At 50.2% G+C, this 22,678-nt stretch overlaps 1 protein-coding gene across 6 annotated transcripts in view; it reads left to right on the plus strand.

Annotated features, from left to right (window-relative positions):
• Positions 1–22,678, plus strand: part of LOC133281059 (protein CEPU-1) — a 331,891-nt gene that overhangs the window by 267,617 nt on the left and 41,596 nt on the right. For all 6 annotated transcript variants that reach the window (XM_061476207.1, XM_061476204.1, XM_061476208.1 and 3 more), the window contains one exon: positions 13,919–14,151. In XM_061476207.1, the coding sequence (XP_061332191.1) occupies positions 13,919–14,151 (233 nt within the window). The remainder of the gene's footprint in view (positions 1–13,918; positions 14,152–22,678) is intronic.

Genomic DNA, 22,678 nt, shown 5'->3' on the forward strand with positions numbered 1-22,678 from the left:
AGGTGGTCCTATCCTACCTGAATCCATCCCTCTTGCTCCTGCATCCACCAGTGGGTTGGATCACTGGAGTGTGCTTTTAGTGGCAGATCTCACCTGGGATTTAATCCAAAGCTGATGGGGGGAAATAAAGAAAGAAAGAAATAAGCTTGCCCTTGTGCTTAAACCAAAAAACCCTTAACACACGTCTCTGTACAGTGGAGCACCATGTGGTCCATTGTCAGTCTGCTCTGAGCTGGTGATGCCTTGCAGCAAGACAATCGCTAGCCTTTGTAATCCCCCCCCCCAATCCAATCAAACTTAATAGGGACAAGACCAATATGGTTGTGTGCAAATCAGTGTCAAATCCTATAGAACAAGGAGGCAGTGAAGCATCCCTGGTGGCATCCCATAGGTGAGTTTTGCCATGCTGTGGGAAGGGTTTCATTCTCTGGTGGCTTTGGTAGCGCTTGCCCATAAGGTGTTATCCCAAGTGATGCCACTTCAGGTGCTATTTTTACTCAGGAAAATGTCAAATCCTTTCTCAGAACTTAGTGACTTGTTGTCTTGGTAATTTCTTGCAGCAACAAGAGCTATAAAAATCCCCTATTTTCTTGGCACCAGACTTCTCTTGTCATTTTGGGATGTAAATATGGTTTAGAATCAGGAAAATATAAATGGGAGCTGCTTTAATAGAACACAAACGGTGTCGTTTCTCCCCCAGAATGGCTCTTCTAGGGCTTCTCGAGACACAGATGTATGTGGGGATGTGCACTTGTATTTACAGTCCTGGTCCAGTGTCCTCTGAATAGGAGTCCTTGTAGGCTGAGATCATATCTAGCCCTGTTCTTTCTTCATGCACTGTTTCCTAATCTGAAACCCAGCTCTGGGAGCTGGAAATACAGTGCTGAGCGATGTTATATTCATGTTGAATTGAGAAGGGCAGTACAAGGGGTAACTTAAGCTTTTCCTTTTTTTTTTTTCCTTGGAATTAATGGCAAAGATGACATTTTCAACCACAAATTACCTCTGAGCAGCCTTCCAATGCCTAAAGGGGCCAACAAGAAAGTTGGAGAGGGGCTTTTGACAAGCGCATGTAGTGACTGGACAAGGGGGAATGGATTTAAGATGACAAAAGGGAGATTTAGATTAGATATTAGGGATAAATTCTTCCCTGTGAGGGTGCTGAGGCGCTGGCACAGGGTGCCCAGAGAAGCTGTGGCTGCCCCATCCCTGGCAGTGTTCGAGGCCAGGTTGGACGCAGGGGCTTGGAGCAAGCTGCTCTAGTAGAAGGGGTCCCTGCCCGTGGCAGGGGTTGGAACTGGATGAGCTTTAAGGTCCCTTCCAACCCAAACCATTCTATGGTTCTGTGATTCTAATATGTCCCCAGGGGCTTTGGTGGTGTTGGAGGAGGCAGAGCTGAGCCCTGCTGTAGCTATGATCTATATTCACACCCATTCAGGATGCAAGAGGAGGTGCTTTGAGGAATTTAGGGGCAGTTTTGGAGTGTTCAGGCTACTGTAAAGCATTTAAAGCATGATGAGAGGGAAAAGCAAGGCAGGAACTGCATGGCTCTTCTTGGGAAAGAGGGAGATGATGAGCAGTGTCTCTCCCATCACAAGAAGATCCCCAGAGTCCAAAAGGAGCAAGGCTTGGCCAGGAAAGCCAGAGTTGCCCTAATAAAACATTTACAGGGGTTTGGAGACCTGCTTGCTCTGACATGGAGCATACATATTAAATGATCAAAGTTTCCATGCCTTGGGAAGAGCCAGGCTGCTAATCTAATGCAACCCTTGGGCTTTGCTTTGCATGAAAGCAAACGGTGGCTGTTTTCCTGTTTAAGATTTCCATGTTAAGTCAGGCAGGTCACAGTTTAGGCAGCAATAGGATCTGGACGCTCCAAGGCTTTGGCAAGGAGGGGTTGGGATGGGTGGGATAGAGGTTGAGGATGAATTGGTCACCATCATGTCCACCTCTGACTCTGTCACAGGCTATTTAGATGCTGCTGTGCTCTTCCTCCTCTTCTTGCTCTTCCCCTCCCTAAATCACTGTATTCCACTGTCCTGGGAGGGCTCCACTGGCTTTTCAGATCCCAGCCCCAGTTGCAAAGCGCTGTTAGCGGATTAAAAACCAAAGCAGAAGAGAGAGAGAAATAAACAGATAAGCCAATCCCACCCTCTTTGGCTTTATAAACCGAGCACACTCAAGCTGGAAGGTGCCAAGGAGGAGAAGGAAAACACAAAGCCCCCAGGGCGCTGTTTTACAAAGCACTGCAGCCCTTTCTTTGACTGCCTGCACTTGTTTTAACTATGCAGGGATGTGAGGAGCTAAAAACGCCACCAGTGCTGCTCCTGTGGGGGCACAGTATGTGCTGAGCTGGCTCAGGACTTCATCAAACCCCCATTCACATTCCATTGCCTGCTGCTTTCATAGAGCAAATACTTCACCTACCGATTCGCGCTGCTCCGGTGGTTAGGGACTGATGGGGTTGGTTTTCCACTTGGTTACAGCATCTTTTCTGCTTCTCGAGCATCTCCCATGCCTTTCATGTAATTCCTTAACTAGTTTCCATTTACTGACAGTCCTTTTGGTGTCAGGTATTTCAATCTGTTTGATCAAGCACAAATTTCTCTTTCTGTCCCTCTGATACAAAATTAAATCTGAGCACTTTTGGATGGCTTCCTCCCCACCTCCCTTTTCTCTTCGTCCTTCTGTGCTCAGTGGGGAGTTAAACCTTTTCTAGGGAAATAAAATAAATAAAGATTAGAGTTCAAAGCGTGACATCTCCTCTGGAAAAGGAGAGGGCGAGGAGAAGAAAAGGAAACCCCACAATATATTCTTACAGATGTGACATCAAAATGGAAAACTATAAAGGACCCACTTTCAAAGGTTCATGCAGGGGCTCTCTCCTGGTGCTGTGAAAGGGTGTCCCTAACACACCACAACCCTGTGTTGCAGCTGGAGCATGGCTGGTTCTCCTCTTGCCAAACACGTTCTGCAGCCAGATGTGGAGGATGCTGTGGTACCCACCTCGCCAAGGGTGAAACTGTAAGAGGTCGAGTGCTGGCATTGCCAGCATCCACTGTGTCCTTGTATCACCTTGGCGTCAGCATCCCTGCCTGCCCGTAGAGGCATCTCCTTCCTTGCTTGCTGCAGAGGAGCTTTTAGGAAGTGAGTGTGATGGGAGATGGAGCAGGAAGAGATGTTCCCCAGGGAAGGACAGCAAAGCCATGGGATGTCAGTTCCTTCTGTGTCTCGGTGATGGCCATGACCATCATTCAGGGTGTAGGGACAGACAGCTGCCATGATGTTCCCCAGGGGTCTCCTGTCTCACAGTGCATAAAGGGTCCAATGTGATGGTGGTAGAGCTTCAGGTTGACACCTCCTTAGTGTTTCAAGTGGTTTCTTGGAGGCAAAGCCTTTTGGGCTGGAGCAGCAGGAGTTGTATGGCATCAATTATACTAAAGGGAGTTCCCAAATGCACGGGAAAGCTCTTGGCTGGCCCAGTACAAAGGGAGCAGTGTCACGGTGAGGCAGTCATGTACAAAGGGAGCTCATCTCGAGGTCTCTGTGTGTGTGTGTGTTCAAGGTCAGCAGAGCTTCTCCGCTGCAGGCAAAGCACCCGTGGGCACAGACAGCAGCTTTGTGCCAGCCAAAACTGGATTCTGCATCTCTGTTTTCCAGGAGAGCTCGAAACAGTCAGGAAGAAGAGGCCTAAGGGTAAATCCCGCAGTTCCTTACATGTAAAACCCCTCCTTGCATGGGTGCAGTCACTTCCATCAGTGCCTGTGGAGCATCCTGGCCGTGTGCTGTGGGACATGAGGGACTGGGGCCCCCCTGATGCACCCCAGGGCTGTGACACCCGGGTGCTTTCAGCAGTGGCATAGGCAATAGATAACAAGAAAGATCAATGATTTCTTTGGGGGAGGAGGAGCTGCAGTTAATCTGTGCTTGTCTTTATTCCTTATTGTCTTTCTGGCTGCTCAACTCCTTGTGCGGAGGAAAAGGTGTCTGCTTAATCATAGAGTGGTTTGGGTTGGAAAGGACCTTAAGCTCATATAGTTCCAGGCAGGGATACCTTCCACTAGCAGATGGCTCCAGACCCTGTCCATCCTGGCCTTGAACACTGCCAGGGGTGCAGCATTCCCCATCTCTTTGGGCAACATTAATAGTGTGAGCTTTTACTTGGTGAGGAGGCCCCAGGAAGCCTTTTGCTTCTGAGACCCTCACATCTGATGTCCATACATGATGTTCAGCTAACTGTTGTCCAACATGTGGTCATCAGCACATTGTGGCTGGCAGAAGGAGCTTTCTTGGTTTGCAGCTGATGTGCTGAAGTCTTAGGGCTGGTTTTGTCGCCGTGAATCGGTCCCTTGCTCCTGCTCCATCTGCCTCTGCGTCACCTTGGATTAATTACAGTACAATGCAATATACATTTATATGGTGTCTGCACAAGCGTCTCAGGGCCTTTTGCAATCTGCAAAATCTAATTAAGGTGCAGCCTCCAACATGAATGCTCATCACCGGGATGTGTACAGCGAGACGGAGCGACATCCAGGAGCTGAATCCCCACTCTCCTGGCATTCTTAATTACTCAAACCTTGGTGTCCGAGACACCAATCGATACCATGGGCCTGGCTAGATAAGTGAGCGCGAGGGAGAAGAAGATAACCATCAGCTACAAACCTAGCAGACACTGTTCTTGGTCTGGGAGGAGGAGGAGGAGTTGTTTTGCAGAGAGATGTGTGGTAGCAACACACCTTTTACCGATGGGTGATGCTGGAAGGTGATTTCTTGATGCAGAAAGATGTTAGGCTACTGCTTTTTGGGCTGGGGAAGCAGCACAGCATCGCTCTGAAGGCTTTGCCACAACGCTTATTTGTCCTTTGTAGTTGGTCTTACGAGTGGTACCAGCTGTTGGGAATGCTGGGAAGGGAGGGAGGGAGCACCACAAGTGCAATGGAGGTGTAAATAACAGGGGGAAAAGGGAAAGGAAATGTGAAGTGGCCCTTTAAATATGAGCCTCCAGAGCCCGGAGCCCAACTAACGTTCCCTCAAGTATTCAAATGAGATTGCAGCATCAGATTGGTATGCATTAGGCTGGTCTCAATGAAAATTAACATGTAATTGCTTCAAATGAAGTAAGTGAGGAGGTAATCTGTTCTTAAATTGGATTCGCAGGATTTTGTGGTACCATAATGCAGCTGTGAAATGAAATATATTTTAAGGATGATGTCCTCAAGGGGAGAGGGAAGGAAAAGGGGGGTATGTGCTGGGAAGGGGCCTTTACCTCAGTCCCACTCTTGTTTTCAGTCTCATTTGTGCTGGTTTATAAATGGGGAGTGGGTATTGGTGTGAGTGGCATGGTTGGGATTAGTCTATGTGCTTTTGGCTCCATCTTGTTTCCTTCCTTGACATCCCTCCTGTCCCTCCACTTCCCCTCCTCTGGTTCTCCACTTCCTTCGCTGCACCATTTGGTAGCTTCTCTCAGAGACAAGTCCCCATCCCATTGTGGTGGGAGGTCATGAGACAAGGTGCTTAAACATTGCTCATGTGGCAAACAACCTTCTGGGTGTGTGCTGGGGAAAGATCTGCATGGGTGGTGGGTTTCAAGTATAAGAGGCTGTGTAGGTTCCTGCTAGGAAGCTGGTCACTATGAGATAGCTGTCAGAGCAAAAGGCACAGGTTACCTTCTTGTCTTGGTCATTTGGGACCTCGGAGTGGGAAGCCTCTTCTCTTACCAAAGGGGAAGATCCTCTCCCCATCATTCTGGGACCTGGAGCAGTGGTGCACGGCATAGGGATTCATTCCCAAAGGCTTAGGGTGTCCTGTTCCTCCCATGGGGTCTTGTGGTACCTTGACCACCTCTCTATTTCCATCTTAAGAGATTGTTCATTGTCCTCTTTCTGTCCACCTCTCCCCATCTCCTTGTAGAAGCAATAGAAGCTTGGGTGCTGTGGTGAGATTGCAGTTAGGAGCATGAGGGAGAACTGGTGCAGGAAAGTGGTGTGGTAACCCATGATTATGCTACAGATATACATGTATTAGATGATAATATATTAGCTTATAATATATGTATATGTGTGTATATATATATTTTTAGAGAGAGAGAGATATATGCACATGTGTGTAGTAGCATGTATGTGCTCCATGGTGGTCAGCTGCCACCAGTACCAGTGCAAGCTCCCCTCATCTTCCCATTGCAACCCTGTGGTACTGTATTATGTGCTACTGGAGAGCTCTGCCAGTGCTTTGAAAACCTGGGACCTCATTTTATGCTCTTCCCTGGATTGATTTCCCCACATTATCTCCATTCAGGCCTCTGTTTGCAGCACTTCTCACTCCCTCTTGTGCCTGCTCCTCCTGTCCTGGTGCCTCCTGGAGCATCCTTTAGCAGCCAGCTCCAGATCCCTCCTCATTCCCTCTCCACAGGTCTTATAGAGAGCTCTCACCCCTCACCGTTCCTGTTTTGTGCCTCAACTTCTAAGGAAAAGGCACTTCAGTGATAATTTCCCACTTGTGAGAAGTTAAGTGCATCGCTTCCTTTGGAATACATTTGCAGTGCAGTTAAGCTCAGCAGTCCCTTGCCTGGTACTTAGTTAAATGTGCTCCTTTGCAGGCCGGTGGGGTGGATGGCACCGCTTTATTCCTGGGCTATTAGTGTCAACTGAGCAAAGCAGAAGCAGGAATTATTCAGGGGCACAGCCTGTAATTGGGAGAGTTCAGCACTAACTGCTGGGAGCGCAGCCTGGAGGAGGAGATGCTGGCGGGGCTGAGCAGGATGCGGACTTGGGGGTGTCTCAAGTAGCTCAATCTAGGGATTTTTGGTGGAAAAGGAGCATTTTTCCCCAAGAAAAGTGTATAGCGAGGAGGGAGGTCTCCAGGTTTTTGGAGGCAGAGAGAGGAGGCTTCTTCTCCACACCTCCTCCGATGAGGAGACCTGATTTTACAGGGTTTAAGCTGCTCTGTAACACTTGAGGGGAGAGGATGAGATCATGATAGAGTTATTTTCTTCTCGTGGCATTTCCCACACCTCCTTTTGAAGCCTCTAAGCCAGCGTGCAGGCAACTGCCAAAGCCTGGTCCTGGTTTAGGGTGGTGTCCTCCATGCGGAAGAGGACCCTTCCGTAGACAACACTGGAACACAACTGGGAAAGGGGTGGCTTTCACCTGGGGTTCTTTGCCTACTGGCATCCAGGAGCCCCCTGAACAACCACTTGGGCTTTGGGAATGTGACCAAGGAGAAAACAAGGAGGACCAACCTGTTCCTTGAGCTCCGAGCAGGATCCCAGCACTGCAGGAGCTCCCTGACTGGTGGACATCATTAGTAAACCAAGTGTGTCCCTGCACAGCTGCCTACAGGCATTTTGGTGCTGGCATCACCCCCATTCCCAGTGCCATTAGCACTTTTGGAGGGCACCCAAGCAGATGGGCCAGGAGCACGCTCCCTGGTCAGCTCCAGGTTTGGGACACGCTTCCTCTATGTGTGGTCTCAGAGTTGCTGCCCTCATTGATGCTTTGCCTCACGTGCTGAGATGGAAGATGCTGTAGATGTGCAGAGCCCTGTTGTTAGCAGAGACAATGGGAGGATAAATAGAAAGGCTGGATGAGGCGAGCATGGGACTTGGAAAGGTGCTTGTGCACTGCTGCATTGCAGAGAGATAAAGACTTTTCCAGACAAGCCATCCCTGCCTGCTGCAGCACGACCTGCATGCTGCAGCACCAATCCTTGCCACTACCTCTGCCAGGACTGGTGGGGTGCTGGGTGCACCCAGAGGTGCTCATGGGACCCGTGGCTGTTCCGTACCCGTATGCTCAGGCTCTAAAGTGGGAGCTTTGGCTCTTTTTGCAGCTCTTCCTCTCTCCCCAGCCTGGTTTCCTCCTGTTTCCTTGGTGTTTGCCAATAGCTCAGTCTAAGGCAGCACACTGGGAGTTGTTTGCAGCTCTGCAGATCCCGGGCACTGAACCAAGGCAGATCTTGTGGAGCCCAGTATATTATTATTAATGTCATTAGTGGGAATCATTGGCATGTATAAACTTCCAATCCGGGGGATCAGGTACTTTACAAACACACATTAACTCACCCTCCTTGCCAAGGAAGTGCCAAATACCTTTAAAGCCTGGCAGAGGGCAGAAGCGAAGGGCAGGGACATGAACTGGTGGGAAAAGCAGGACTTCCCAGGCCAGAGCACAAACTCCCTCTGCACCAACAGCAATGAAACTCTTGTCTGGGCAGGGAAGCACAAAAGGGGTTTATTTTCCACTTCTGAGCACTGCTTTTGACCAGCTCAGTGGGATTGTGAAGGGGCTTTGGGGTGGCAGCGGATCTGAGGGCACCTCCTCACTCCCCAGCCTTTGGCGGTGCTCTGGTTGCTGTGGAGGGGACTGGAGGCAGGTGCCAACCCCAGCAGGGTCCCCTGTTTCCTATCAGATCCCACTGCTGAGTTAATCTGTTGGTCAAATCCTGCCTGGCAGACAGCATCCTCCCTGTGCGGGGAAACAGGTTTTGGTCTTGTGAGTGATGGAGAAGTCCTCAGGCTGCATCTTTGGTAGTGTCACATCAGTGTGAGCTGCAGGGATGCCCTTCAGCTGATCTTAGAGTTGAAGGTGAGGATGGCTGGGGTGGTCCTGGTCCTGATCACAGAATAGGGTTGGAAGGGACCTTTGGAGATCATCTAGTCCAACCCCATGGGCATGCCAAAAGCCCTACCACTCTGTCAACCACACAGACCTCAAAAGGGATGAGCCTTAAGCCCCCTGTTAGAACCACCTGGGTGACATGGGTTACTGGTGGCCTTGGCAGTGCTGGGGAATGGTTGGACTTGCTGATCTGAAAGGTCTTTGCCAACCTGGTTGATTCCATGATTCTGTGTCCTGCTTGCAGGAGGGGTCAGCAGGGTTATTGCTGGAGGTGCACATGCTATTCACCATGCATGCGGATGAGCATGTGTGCCCTCAGTATGTGCATTGCATGTTGGGGGGTGTGTGGCAGACGGTGCTGCAAGCACACACGGTCTGTAGGAGCAGATGCTGTAAAACCTAGACTGGTAGAAATTGCTCGTGCATGACTTAACGCAATAGAGCAAAAAAGCACTGAGAGGGAAACCAGATTGAGTTGTGGTAATGAGAGCTTTGGCTTAATATTTACTAGTACCAAAGCTTCTCTATGAGAGCCACACCTTGGGCTGTCCATGCATCCATATAGGATGCACCTGTGCCAGGGAGCATGGGACAATCTGACCCTAACTTTCCCTTTGCTTCGGTATTGATGGCCAAACATCTATTGCCGCCAGCGCACAAACATCATAGGAAAGAATAGCAGAGCAGTGGGACTGTGCCTGAACAGGATTGAGTTGTTCACAGCCCAGCCTTTAATTAATCCTAATAAATAACAATAAAATGTGATAATCACAGAAATAAATCTGCACTGTGAAGCTTCTGCCTCTGGCAGCGGTCTAGTTTAGCTGATCATTTATAACGTAGCTGATGGCGCAGAGGCTGCAAGGTGATGTCTGGAACATGAGATGCTGAGGCCAGAGCAGCTTGTCTCCTTGCCCAACCACAGGCAAAGAGATTTGGGGAGCTTTTTGACCCCAAATGAGTTGTTTCAAGCTGATTTCCAGCTTGGTCTAACCTATAGCAGGGACAAAAAGCTACTGGTGGAGAAGGGATTGCTTCAAAATGCAGTGTCTGGGAAGAAAACAAAAAGACATCTAAAGATGCTTGATAAGGGGTCAATGCTGTGGTGCAACGCATGTGAAATTCCATCAGTTTGGATTTGGGAAGCTGTTTTCTCTGGGGTGGGCACAAAGAGTGAGGTGGTGGTGGTGGAAGGCGAAGCGAGCTTGGTCACAACTGGATGGGCCACCGAGTTGAATGGGTTGAGCCAGGCTTAGCCCCAGCTTTGCCTCCCCACGATGGAGCTTGTACCCTGCTAAGTGCAAAGCAAGCAGCGATCAGGTTGGTGATTTCACTGAGCTCTTTTCAGTTCTAATTAGCATGATTCATGGCTTGTGTGTCCTGCTGGGTTGAGACAATCTGTGCTCTCCAGCCCAGCCCTCTGGAACACCAGCGATTTGCATTGAGAGGCAACCAAAAAGTGCTGTGCGCCAATTAGTACACTTGAGTAATTAAAAACCTCCTTCCTCCCACTGCTGGGCCACGTCCTCTCCCGTCATTTTCTGTGTGCAAACTCAGGAAAGCAACGAGAGGGATTTAGGATTTCATTGTCATCGCTGTGTGTCCATGCCAAAAACACAGGGAGGTCCCTGTGGGAAGCCATCAGGGAGCCCAGTTTTGGCACCCTGTCGCTAGTTCATTCCTGATACTCAATAGTGGTGGCTGCGGTTTGGTGGTGGGCTCTTTGGGAGCAGATCTGCGTCTGTAAAGCATCCTGCTCCTCCTTGTTTTATCCCTACTGAGGGCTCTGTTGGCATTTATAGCCCTGTTCGTCTTCGTGCTTACGTTACCTAAGTTGGGCAGAAATCTGATGGTGGTGTTCTCCCTATTCCAGTTTCTGTCTTTGACTGGTGTCCCTGCAGCCAGGCTGGGTGTTGACTGCACCCATGGGCCCCTTGCATGGGATGAGGAGGGTACAGGCATGAGGACTTTGGCTGTGGGGAAGAGCAGCCAGTCCCTAAAGGACCGGCTTGCTTGTTGAGGGCAGATAGCAAATCCAAGAAGCTTTGGCTACTGGAGATGTTGGGACAGGTCGGGAAGACGTATGCTCACAAATCTCACCTTTGCTTGATGCATGCAACTGTCTTAAAATGCCCAAACTCCGTCATTTGTGGTCATTTGAGTGGCAGCAGGGAGCAGATGGTCTGATGTAGCATTAAGAGCTACATCTCTCTGCAAACCGTTACTACCTGATGCAGGAGTCGTGTGTTAGCAGCGTCTCCAGAAGGAGAAACCCTGAGGCTTGGGGTTTGGTTTAGCAGGAGAGAAACAGCAGAGAGAGGGAGAGCAGCAGCATCTCCTCCTTGTGCTGACAGGCAGCAGTTTTTCATCCTCCTGGAGGAGAAGGCCTTGCCTTCTGAGCGGGAACATAACAAGGATTAAGGATCTTGAGGGAGAAAATTACCTCATCTGTGCTTAATTGTTTTTACATCATCTTTTTGGAAGCAGGAGCTGCTTTCTGGCACCCCAAGGACCTCTCGCTCCCCTCCCTCCTTGGCACATTATGGGGAGAGAGCCTCCAGCGAGGTGGAGGAAGCATCTCAGGGCTTTGCTCCTTGCCAGGAACAGGGTGGGAAGAGGGGAGGCTGCAGGCTTGGTAGTGCATTTGCTCTCCACCTGTGCTTGGAGCCCAGCTTCCCATCCAAAGCCAAAGGTTTTCCGCTCGGCTGCCTGTGTACGGGAGAGGAGAGCTTCCCATCCCGGCTTCTGGAGAGGGGAGCTGCTGGAGGAGGGAATGGGGAGCAGATGGAAGGGCTGGAAGAGCATCAGGTCGCTGCGGCAAGCCTCGGCCTCGGGGATCCCATCCGGCACGTAGGCGAGGAGGAGGAGGGTTTAGCGCAGTGGCTGGAAGGAGCCTGGGCAGAAGCACAACCCACCACCCTCTAAACAGCACATCAAACCCAGAGGTCAAAGTGTGTCTTCCCCAGGAGCTCTTTCTGTGCTTTATTATATATATTTTAACTCAGGAGCTTGAAAGGAGGGGAGAAAATGCAATAACAACGTCAAGCTTGCCCATCCCAGGGACAGAGAAGCGTGTCTGGATGATAAGAGATTGTGACCGGGTGCTGTGAAGGGCAAAAGCACTTATTTCACTGTTGCCTCATGCGTTACCTCAGCCCCGTTGCTTTTCAAAAGCACTTTAAATGCTCATATGATAGAGGGAATGCTTGGTTTGCACACTGTCTGGCTCCATTATTATCCAGGGATCTCCAAACCGATGCATTTCACAGAAAATGCTGCTCGCTGTCACCACAGGAGCTTATTTCATGGCCTTGCAATGAGCCCAGCACCAAATATCCCCTGCATTAAGCTGAGCCCAGCAGGTCTGAGCTCCCAGCAGAGTTGAGGTTCAGAGTACAAGGTGCAGTAACCATCCTTTGGGGTGAACCCTCAAGTTTTGCTCAACTTGAGCAAGTGAACTCTCAAGACTTGCTCCAGTTGTAGCAGAGCTGAAAACCAGAGCCAAGTTCTTGGTGTTCAGCCCAGGCTGAATCTATTGCCTCTTTTTATGTAGATAATAAAAATCTGCTCACATGTAATTTATTATTATCGTAATATCATTATGGAACAGCAGTAAAATTGTTTAATATCTCAGATGTTTTTCACACCGGAGAGGGAGGAGGATGGTGCAGTAACTTGGGTACTTGCCTAACAGATCAGCAGGCGAGTCCTGGGCTGCACCCTACCCTTCTCACCTTGCGGACATCACCGCATGGGGACCCATCATCCCTAACCTCCAAAAGGAACAGGCTTCCTAAAGAAATGATGGAATCACCGTCCCTGGAAGTGTTCCCAAACCGTGTAGATGAGGCCTTCAGTGCCATGGCTTAGTGGTGGCCTTGGCAGTGCTGGCGGATGGTTGGACTTGATGATCTTGAAAGTCTTTTCTAACCCAGTTGATTCTTTGATTCTCTGTTGTGTGTGGAGGCTGAGTGGGTTATTTAAGCTTCTGCTGTCATTCTGGAGCCAAAGAGGCTCCGTAAAGAAGCTGGGTGAGATGAGACAGCTTGACCTACCACAGCCTGGCAGAAAGAGCCCATTAAGCCTCTTGTATTCATTGAGGTTACCCCGTGTGAGACCTCACAGAAGCTGCTGTGCTCTTTTTTGGTGCCTCTGAAGTTAATTTGCATCCAAGCTACTGCACAAGTAATGAAGTAGATTGGGGAGAATATAAACAGTGGATCTTAGGCTGAGTGGTTTTATGCAGGGACATTATCCTCTGTTGTTGCATCCAGCAAAGCGCGGCTAAATCCTAATGGCTCCATAATCCCAAACCTGCTCCGTGAGAAGCAGGGGTTTGACTAGCTTGGGATTGGGAGGGGGCTGCAGCTCCCTGCAGGGCCAGCAGAAAGGCTGCATGGCTTCTGCTGCTCACTCATCTGGAGATGATTTGTGGACATAGAGGTTTCAAACCTTGCTTGGGGATGTGAGGATGGTGGGTTACAAGCTAGTGGAGACCTTCAGGAGGAACAAGAGTGGCCCCTGCTAATGTGGGCATTAATAATCTCCTTCAGGAGCAAAGAATCACCTTGGTTTGCACCGTGGTGTAGACTCAGTTGTTTAATAAAGCTGGATAGAGATTTCCACCTCCAAAGCATCACTTGACAAGGGAAATGTTTAGCTGGGGTAAGGTGCAGTAAGTGAGGGAGATGCAATGATGCAGATGATGGGTAGGGAAGGAAGAGCTGACAGAGGGAGAAGTGGTAGGAAGCAAAAGCTTCCTGTTTAGAGATGTGATAGAGCTGGCTTCCTCCTCAGATAAATTTTCCTTGCTCCTTTGTGAAGCAGCCTGAGCTGCTTTCCTGGCTCCACTTCACATTTCTTTGCCTGACACAGGGATATGCGGGTCTGAGAGAATGACAAGTGATGGGTTTGGGCAGGAGGAACTGAGCTGCATCCCCCCAAAAGCATGGTTTGGGCTCAGGACGGAGGTTTTAACTTGTCTCTTGAGTTTGCAAAGGAGCAAATGGGAACAGAGGAGTCTGTTGGTGGCTGGTACCGCGTGGCTCTGACCTCTTTCTGTCTGAAATCGTTGTGAAGCTCTTGGGCAAATCTCTGGAGCCACCAGTTTAGATGGATATTGGTGCTCTGAGCAGGTAAAGTGCCGACATTGTCCTCTTTGGACCCTGAAAACACTTGGTCTCTGAAACTGATGCTGGCAGCAAAGCTAAATACAGTGCCCAAAGGACCAGGAGGGGCTGGGGAAGGGAGGGCAGAGCATCCAAGATCAGCTCACTGATGGGTCACCTCTTTGTTCTCCCCAGGTGCACCGTGGACAACCGAGTCACCCGAGTGGCCTGGCTGAACCGCAGCAGCATCCTCTATGCCGGCAATGACAAGTGGTGCTTGGACCCTCGGGTGGTGCTCTTGGCCAACACCAAAACCCAGTACAGCATCCAGATCCAAGATGTGGATGTCTATGATGAAGGCCCATACACCTGCTCTGTGCAGACAGACAATCACCCCAAGACATCACGCGTCCATCTCATCGTGCAAGGTAAGAGGAAAGGAGTTCATAAAGGGGTTGGGCTTGCTTTGATTCCTGTTCTTCCTTTCTACCCTGGTGTCTTCTCTTCCCATTGCTCCTACTTCTAGCTTTTAAGACAACTTGGTGCAAATGCAGAGGCTTGGAGAGCCCCAGTGAAGCTGGGTGATGCCTTTAGCCAGTTTTCCTGGAGTAGTCACGGAGGGCTGATACAGCTTTGCCTCCTGAAGTAGTCACTGGCAAACCCATGATGCTGGTTGTTGTGATTTGATGTTGGGTTGTGTTTGTTTTCCATGCTGGAGGCAACGCTTGAAGTAAAACTTGTGTTGAGGGAATAGAGCGAGCTGGCAGATTTGTGTACTCTGTGGGGGTGTGTTTAAGCCTAGCAACAATATGTGTTTGTGTGTTGAAATTGTACTTCTGAGGAGGAGGAGGAGGAGGAGGAGGAAGGTTGGCATGGGGTGGCAGAGCTCTTGCAGCATCCTGCTGGTGCTGGTCCCTGAGTGCGCATCGATGATGCACAATGCACGTATGTGCTTTCTTTGGCAAGCATACAAGCAACATGGGCCTCTTAAGAGGGGACCTACATGTGTGGGCACACATGATGAGCAAGTAAATGAATGTTCATGCCACATCCAATCCGTGTCTGTGCTGCAGGACGCTGGGAAAGGAGGAGCACACGTGGTGGGACATTCGGGCTGCAATGTGCTGCCTTGGGGAAGATTAATGGCAAGTCTCTAATCCCTTGCTAGCAAGCTCTTTTTCCTTCCTCCTTCCTCTGTGCCCTGAGCGGGAGCACTCTTAGCATGAGACACCAGCTTGAGTATTGGAATCTCGTCTGGGGCTAATTTTCAGATGCTGATGGCTGTATTGATTTGGAAACAAGCTGGGTTAAAAAGCCATTGGTCTTGTATGCAGAGTCAGGTTGAGCTCAACCACCATCGATACGCCAGGCCCAAGCTTTATTGGCAGCCTAATGAATAGAAGCAGGGGGGAAAACCCAAACCCAGGGCCTTTATTTCCCCCCCCTGCTTCCCCCTTTCTGTTTTCTCTTTCCTCTTGGAGCAATCAAGCAAACTAAACAGAGCCAGACTTCCTCCATCTCCATTAACCATGGATGGAAACGGATGCATCGCCAGCCCAGTTCCTTGCTCTTTATCTTGCAATACCTGTTATTACCTGCCTTAGTTTCTTAAGCCAAAGTCGGTCACCCGCAAGTTCTGAAGTGGCTATCAGATGCTGGGGTGATGCAGGACAATTTCTATCTGTTCTGTTCTGATGCCTGTTTCCTAAATTGCCCCGTTTCACCAGACATCCAGGCCCATCCCTCCTGTGTCTTGCTGTATCGTTAGGAAAAGATGTTTGGGTACTAGAGGAAAAGGTTGTTTCTTAACTCCTTGCCGCAGTGCACTTCAGTAGGATTCAGTGATGGGCTCAGTACTATGTCCGTGCTGTGCATCCTTACAGAAATACTGGCCTCCTAATTCCAAAAGCTTGGCTCAACCAGCCCTTTCTTGCATGGAAAGTGGCAGAGCAGGACATGAAGGTGAATATTGTGTCTAAGTAAAGGGAAGCCTTAATGACCTTAGTAAGTATTTGGCTGGGGTACCAGGATTAACTCTCCTCCCTTGGAAAATGGGCCCAATGAATATGCAATGTGTTATAACCCTGCCCTGACTTTCCCCTTGCTGCACCAGGAAAGGGCCTGGGGGCACGCAGGAGCACTCCAGCCTCTCAGGATGCAATTAAATCATGCCCTGGGGCATGTTGTGCTCTCCAAACAAGGTGCTCTTCCCCTTCCAGCCAGGGTTTCAGCAGCCTGATGCTCCCCCAAGCAGGCCTGATGGGTGCATATCAGCCAGGGTCCAGGAGCCCTGATCCCATGTTGTGCATCCCTCCTTCTCAACAGCTTTAAGGAATATCACTTCAAAACAGCCATGGATGGAGGGATGTAGAAAGGTGGGGTGCTGGAGGAGGGGGTGCTTTAGGGGGAAAGAGCAAAAACTAGAAGAGGGATAGAGGTGAGAGAAGGAGCTTCCTTTAGAGTATGAGGGTTGGGGATGGTGCCCCAAGGCAGAGGGAGGGAATGAGCTCGAAACCACCAGGAAATCAGAATGTCCACGCTGCAGCAAGGGGAGTGCTGCACATTTATTTCTAGGTTGACTGTATTGATGGCTGAGAGCCCAAAATAGGTGGGTAGAAGGCACCTCAAGAGCTAATTTAGCCCATCCCTCTGCAACAAGGCTGAGCCATCACTGGCAAACACATGTGAAAGCTATTCTTGAAACTCTTTAACAAAGCAGGTTCTTCAGCCTCCCTTGACGATCTATTCTATTGCTTCGCTACCTTTATAATTAGAAAATGTATAGCTAATATCCAACTTCAACCTTCTTTGTTGCAAGTGGAGTTTTTCTCAGCCTATCCCCAGAGGATGTGGAGAACAATTGATCAGTGTCCTCTTTGTACCAACCTTTAGCTTTTGGGAAGGTTGTTATCGTGTTGCCACCTTCTCCCTGAAAGGATTCAAGCCCCGTTTCTCCCACCTTTCCTTGTCGGTCAGGCTTTCAGAAACACTTGTCAGTCTTAAAATCCTCTACAAAAGGCAAAAGGTGACTGCTTCCAGGAATAGCACGTTGGCGCATCTCTCCTTCCTGCTGCTTCTGTGCCGATATGGGACAAATGAGCCCCAGGAAGGAGACAACAGTCTCTTGGCATTGAATGCATCAAAGTTCAGACTTGCTATTTTGGGGACTGCTTTAAATTGGGTCAGGCTCAGTGTTGGTAAAGCCAAGTTGATGCAAGCCAACCACAGAGCTGCAAAAGGTCCAAGGAGGTTTTTAGCACCTGAAGATCTCAGACTACAATGAACAGCTCAGTGGGTGTCCATGTGTCTGGAAGCTGGTCTCTGCCTGTCCTGCTTGCTCAGCACTCATTTCCTCTTAAGAGGAGTTGCCATAAGGCCGGACAAAGTTCAGGGAAGCAGCACTGCCTGTGTTTGCCTTGGACCCTGGGAAGAGTGAGAGGTTTAGGGGTGTAAATCCCAAAGGGACAAAACCCAGGGAAGCCCCATTCACTGCAGGCAAGCTTTGGGAGGGAGGCAGAAACCCAGAGTGAGAAAGAACACTCAGGCCCCATTGACCTCTGAGAAGTGATGCTTTCCCTTCCTCTCCTCTCCTGTATCCCATCCTGGTCCTGCTTCTTGCCTCTGCAGCAGCATCTCAGGCACAGCCTCCCCCTTCTCCTTGCTCCTTGCATGACACTTCTGCTATTGAAGCTGTTCTCTGGGTTCCTGGGTTTAAAGGAGAGAGGGGAGGGAGGAGAAGGACAGTATCTGGAAAGCTCTTATTTGTATTGATAATAAGCCGTCTCCAGTGCGCGCCTTCAAAACTCCCACTGCCTTGTAAGATGCATTAAGGGAAGTTGGCCTTATCTCCGCACGGGAAATGGACTTGGGGAAGGAGGCACAGTACTGCCAGAGTTTAATCTCACTTAGGCACACAAATTTGCATGATAGAAAATGGTGGAATTTTAGTGCTTCCAAAGAAAGAAAGAAGGAGGGGAAAGAAAAGGCGGGCGATTGAGGGGTATTAGCGCTTTCTGCTGCTTTATCAGTTCCCCTCGCCCTATCTGGCTCTTGCTGTTGTCACTGGAGCTACTAATCACCCCTCCCCTTTTGTTGGAGGTAAATGAGGTTTCCCACTCTTTCTCAGGCCTGGGGTTAAGCTGGAAATCCCTGCCTTTATTAGGGAGTTAATTACCTGCTGCTGAAGTAAGGGGGCAGTGAGTGAAGGTGGTGGGGTGACACTCCAATGCTGGTGGCACCTCACCCCATGACAAAGCCACCCCGGGAGCATCACTGCCAAGGTGTGTGCTGGTGAGATAAAGCCACCGGTGGGGCTTTGTTTCAAACCTTTTACTCGGGGGAGAATAAGGAGAACTTTTTGATGGTTCTATCCTGCCTTGCATTGGGGTGCATGGGAATTGCCTGCCTTGCAGAGTGGAGGGAGGCTGGGAGGAAGGATCAGTCCCTGCAGGCACCATCACTCTGGTCCAAAGAGCTCAAGGTGGCTTGTAGGGAAAGCAGGCTGGGTGGGAATGCATTGCTTGTGCCTGGTTTTTACTGGGGATGCTTAGAACCTTCGTAACTACTCTCTACCAAAGAACTTGGGCATCACTGACGGAGCTGGGAGGGTCCCCATGGGGCCGAGCCTGTGCCCTGCACTGCCAAAACCACAGTGGGGTGAGAAGGTGCAGAGGGATTCGCACAGGGCTCTTTGGTGACTCAGTTTAGTTGGTCACATGCTGCATAGGATGAATCCCAGCAGAAACCACAGCTTCTGGCATGGGTTTTTCGGGTGCATCCATAACTTTTTGCCCATGAGAGCAGCTTTTCTTTCTAGAAGCAAAAGCAGGTTTAGATAATACCTTCTGAAAGGCGTGTGGAGAGCTGGGAGAGCCTCCCTAAATGGGTGGAGGGGAGGAAACCAGCGGCATGAAATGGAAATCCTCCCTCGCTTCGCCCGCGCTCTCAGCTCCGGTGACTGATGCGTTCCTTCCCGTCTCCCTTTGTTGCTAATAGCCATCCGTCCATCAAAGCATCTTTTCCTTTTGTAGCAGAGCTGTTGTGGAGGACTGAAGGTCTCCCACGCTCTCTCTCGCGCTGTCCTAGTTGTTGGCTTTGTATCCCTGCGTTGCTGTTCCCATAGGAAGCATCTCTGCAGGTCCCACATCCGTTTCTGCCCCCATATCTCTCCATCTCCCCCCTAAGATTACCAGCTCCGTCTTCTCCATCAGCCCAGTCTGTGGGTTTAACCCACTGATGTTCTTCCTCATGTGGCCTTCTGGAAGCTCCCCCCCTTCCCCCCAAGCCACTTGACCTCTTTGCAAATCAATTTAACATCTGTGAGGCAGAGATAATAATTGTCACCTCCTTCACAGGGGGGTTGATGAGGATTAATTCATTAATGTCGACAGAGGTCTTTGAAGATGGAATGTGCTATCTGAGAGCTAAACGTTATTATTAATTAGCAATTATATGGTGGGGTGGGAAGGGGGGGAAACCAGGGACTCCAGAGCCTGGACTGGAGCACTTTGGGCTGCCCCAGTTCCATGCTGCTGGTGGAGGAAGCCAGCACACTGCATCCCGCTGGGAATGTGGCCCACTTGCGCTGCAGTGTCCTCCTTCCTGGAGCACAGAAGGGAGCCCCAGTGGTGCAAGGGGAGGGATGGGGAGGTGAACGGGGCTCGAGTGTGTTGGCACTGTCCTCATTAGAAAGAGAAGCAGTAGGGTGGTGAGGCACTGCACAGGCTGTCCAAACAAGTGGCAAATGCCCCATCCCTGGCAGTGTTCAAGGCCAGGTTGGACAGGGCTTGGAGCAACCTTCTCTAGTGGAAGGTGTCCCTGCCCATGGCAGGGGTTTGGAACTGGATGTGCTTAAGGTCCTTTACAACCCAAACCATTCCGTGATTAGGTTAGGTTGGTTGGAAAGGGAACGCATCCCCCATGCTTGCCTGGCACCCCAGACCCAGGGGAGGATGTAGCCCGTTCCCGAGGAGAAATAATTGGCAGGAGGATGGAGGAAGGGGAAAGAAGAACCGGTGATTCATAGGACGCACAGACCGCTTCATTTCCTTTGTGGTTTCCTTTCTTGTGTACACCAAGGCTGTGGCCAATTTCTGTTTCTCTCCCCCAGTGAAGTGCCAACACTGTCATCCAGTGTATTGTGAGGTCTTTGTACTGGGACAGCATAATGGTGCCCACTGGGGTCATTTTTGCCTCTGGTACCCCTATGGCTCCTTTATTTCCATCCTCCTCAGCTCCAGCTGCTTGTGCTATTGTGGCAGGGCAGGTAACTCTCTTTGCTAGTCCCTCAGAGGTGCTCAGAACCATGGAGGTCACCTTCTGATCACTCCTCTTGTAGAGAGCAAGAGCCGTTCTGAAAGCACGAGCTCCAGTTAGCCCTGTTGACCCATCCTCTCTAAAGGCTTTCAGGGAGAGGTCGCTGCATCACCCGGAGCCATTCAATGGTGACTGCACTGATCTCTTCTGCAGAGAGGGTGAAAGTGGGAGGCCATTTGTCGGCCAGACTCAAGTTGTCTGTGGGTCTTGTGTTCATCCCCTGCGTGGTGGAACTTTGCACTGCGCCTCTGGGATGCATGCTGGGAATTTTTACAAGGGATGCAGGGAAAGGACAAGCAGAATGGCTTTAACGTGCCAGAGGGGAGATGGAGATGAGCTCTCTCTCTTAAGGTCCCTTCCAACCCAAACCAGACTCTGATTGTATGATCCCTCCATCACCACATCTGGTTTCCAGAGTTGTTAGGCATGTTGGATGCAGGGGCGGGGGGGAGTATCGAGGTCACTGCAGTTTAATGTTACTGCAGTCATCTCTTTTGTTTTACTACATTAAAACATTTGTGGTGGAACGGTTGGACCACTGTGATGCGATAGCGGTACCTTAATGGTATTGTCACCATGGCAACCCTAATGGCGGCTCAATAACATTATTGCAATTTAATCTGATGACAATAAAATTAAGGGGAGAACGGTGAGACCTCACCAATGGAATGTTACTACAGTAACAGCGTTGTTATCACTGTCACGGGAGCAGAGTCAACTCGTTGTAGTGTAACATTACTACCGGCGCGTTGTTACTACAGTAACACGGAGCATCCCAAAGTCCCTTTAGGGGATGGGAGGAGGTGGCATCGGTGTGTTAGTGCTACACCTAACCCAGGGCTGTCAGCACAGGAAGGTCATGCTGGTGGCAGGTTGCTTTATCCATCTCATTCCACAATTGTGATGTTTTTAGGGGGCTGTGCCTCCTTCTTCCATTTCCGGAGCTTTTTGGAGCGGGTCTGTTGCTTTAGCAGCAGTACTCTGCAGGGAAGGATTGAAAGCACTGCCTCCATCTAGTTCCAGATCCTTCTGCCCGGCGTTTTATAGCATGTGGCTGTTATGGAGTGATAACGTTTTATATTTATATGTCATCTTTCATCGTGAAGGATCCCAGCACAAGCTACAAATTATTGCGGTGCTGCAGGGCCAGGCTGGGAACCCGGCGTGCTAAAGGAAGGATTTCATCCAAGGGCACCAGAGCTCGTTTTGCTGCCCTGAAGCGAGCTGAGCACCAATACCAGTGCAAGTGAGGGTCTCCTTGGAGGACAGGATTTATACAGAGCCCCCAGAGTTCGTGAGAGGGGTTTTGGTGCATCCCGAGCTTTGTGCATCCCACTCTCGCTTGGGTGGGCATGAGGAAAAGTCCCCACTTCCCAGCTTGTGTTTAGGGCTGGAAAATCATAGCGGAGAAGGTGGGGTAGGCAAACAGTGAGGATTACTGCTGCAAAAGGCATTTATTACTGCAGTGCTGGCTGCAGGGACACTCTGCATCTCAGCATCAGCTTTCTAGCAGCCCCAGGCTTGTAAATGGTAAGGTGGGATGTGGATCAAACAGCATCTACATGCTGGGGAGGGACTCTTCATCAGGGACTGTAGCGGCAGGACAAGGGGTGATGGGTTCAAACTGAAACAGGGGAAGTTCAGGCTGGAGATAAGGAAGAAGCTCTTCCCTGTGAGGGTGCTGAGGCGCTGGCACAGGGTGCCCAGAGAAGCTGTGGCTGCCCCATCCCTGGAAGCGCTCAAGACCAGGTTGGACACAGGGGCTTGGAGCGACCTGCTCTAGTGAAAGGGGTCCCTGCCCGTGGTAGGGGGCTGGAACTGGATGAGCTTCAAGGTACGATCCATTCCCGACATCTCTGTGCCGTGCTCGGGCTCGCTGCAGTTTTCTCCATCCTCCAGGGGAGGGAGTCCAAGCTGCCACAAATCTGCGTCCAGCATCCCAGGCTCATCCCTCATCCTGCCCAGGCCCAGCGTTCCAGGGATGCGCACTCACCGTGGCACTTGCACCCCTGAATTAGCAACACCCTGCTTGGCAGGCAGGGGTTTATCCTCTCTTTGAGCTCCTGTGCTCCCTTCCAACTTCTCAGGGGATATCCATCCCTTGACAGCTTTTCTTGATGCATTTGAAACCCAAATTTGGGTGAGTTCTTTGAGTTTCACAAGCCCAGGCTCCAGCCCTAGCTCAGATCTGGACCTGTTCAGTGAGGCAGCTGCTTGGCTTCCCTTGTGCATCAGCATTTGATCTCTCTCCATGGGTATTTGGACTCTGACCACCACAGTAATTCCTTGTTTGTCCTTTAATAAAAGACCCGTGAGCTCCCTTGATACTGGAGCTGGAATTGGTGGGACCTGGGGCATCCTTCATGCCAGCTCTTCATGGCAATCTGGTCCTGCATCCATCCTGCCAAACCAGCTCCTCCGAGAGTTACTTGTTTGAAAACACGAGCAGAGGCTCATCTCCCATTCAGTGTTTTTCCCCATCATTTGCTTTATTAAATATTGATTTTCTGTTGCATTATTAAACCTTAAGTCGTGAGCATAAATTCAGATTTGATACTTTAATCTGGCTCCTCTTTTTGGCCTTTAGAGCTGCTTTTTCTTGCCAGTCCCACTGCAGGCAAGCCCAGAAGCCTGGTGCAG

The sequence above is a fragment of the Pezoporus flaviventris genome, unplaced genomic scaffold (assembly GCF_033815535.1).
Source record: "Pezoporus flaviventris isolate CSIRO_AGI_PZ_B2104156 unplaced genomic scaffold, CSIRO_AGI_Pfla_v1 ptg000093l, whole genome shotgun sequence".
NCBI classification, from domain to species: domain Eukaryota; kingdom Metazoa; phylum Chordata; class Aves; order Psittaciformes; family Psittacidae; genus Pezoporus; species Pezoporus flaviventris.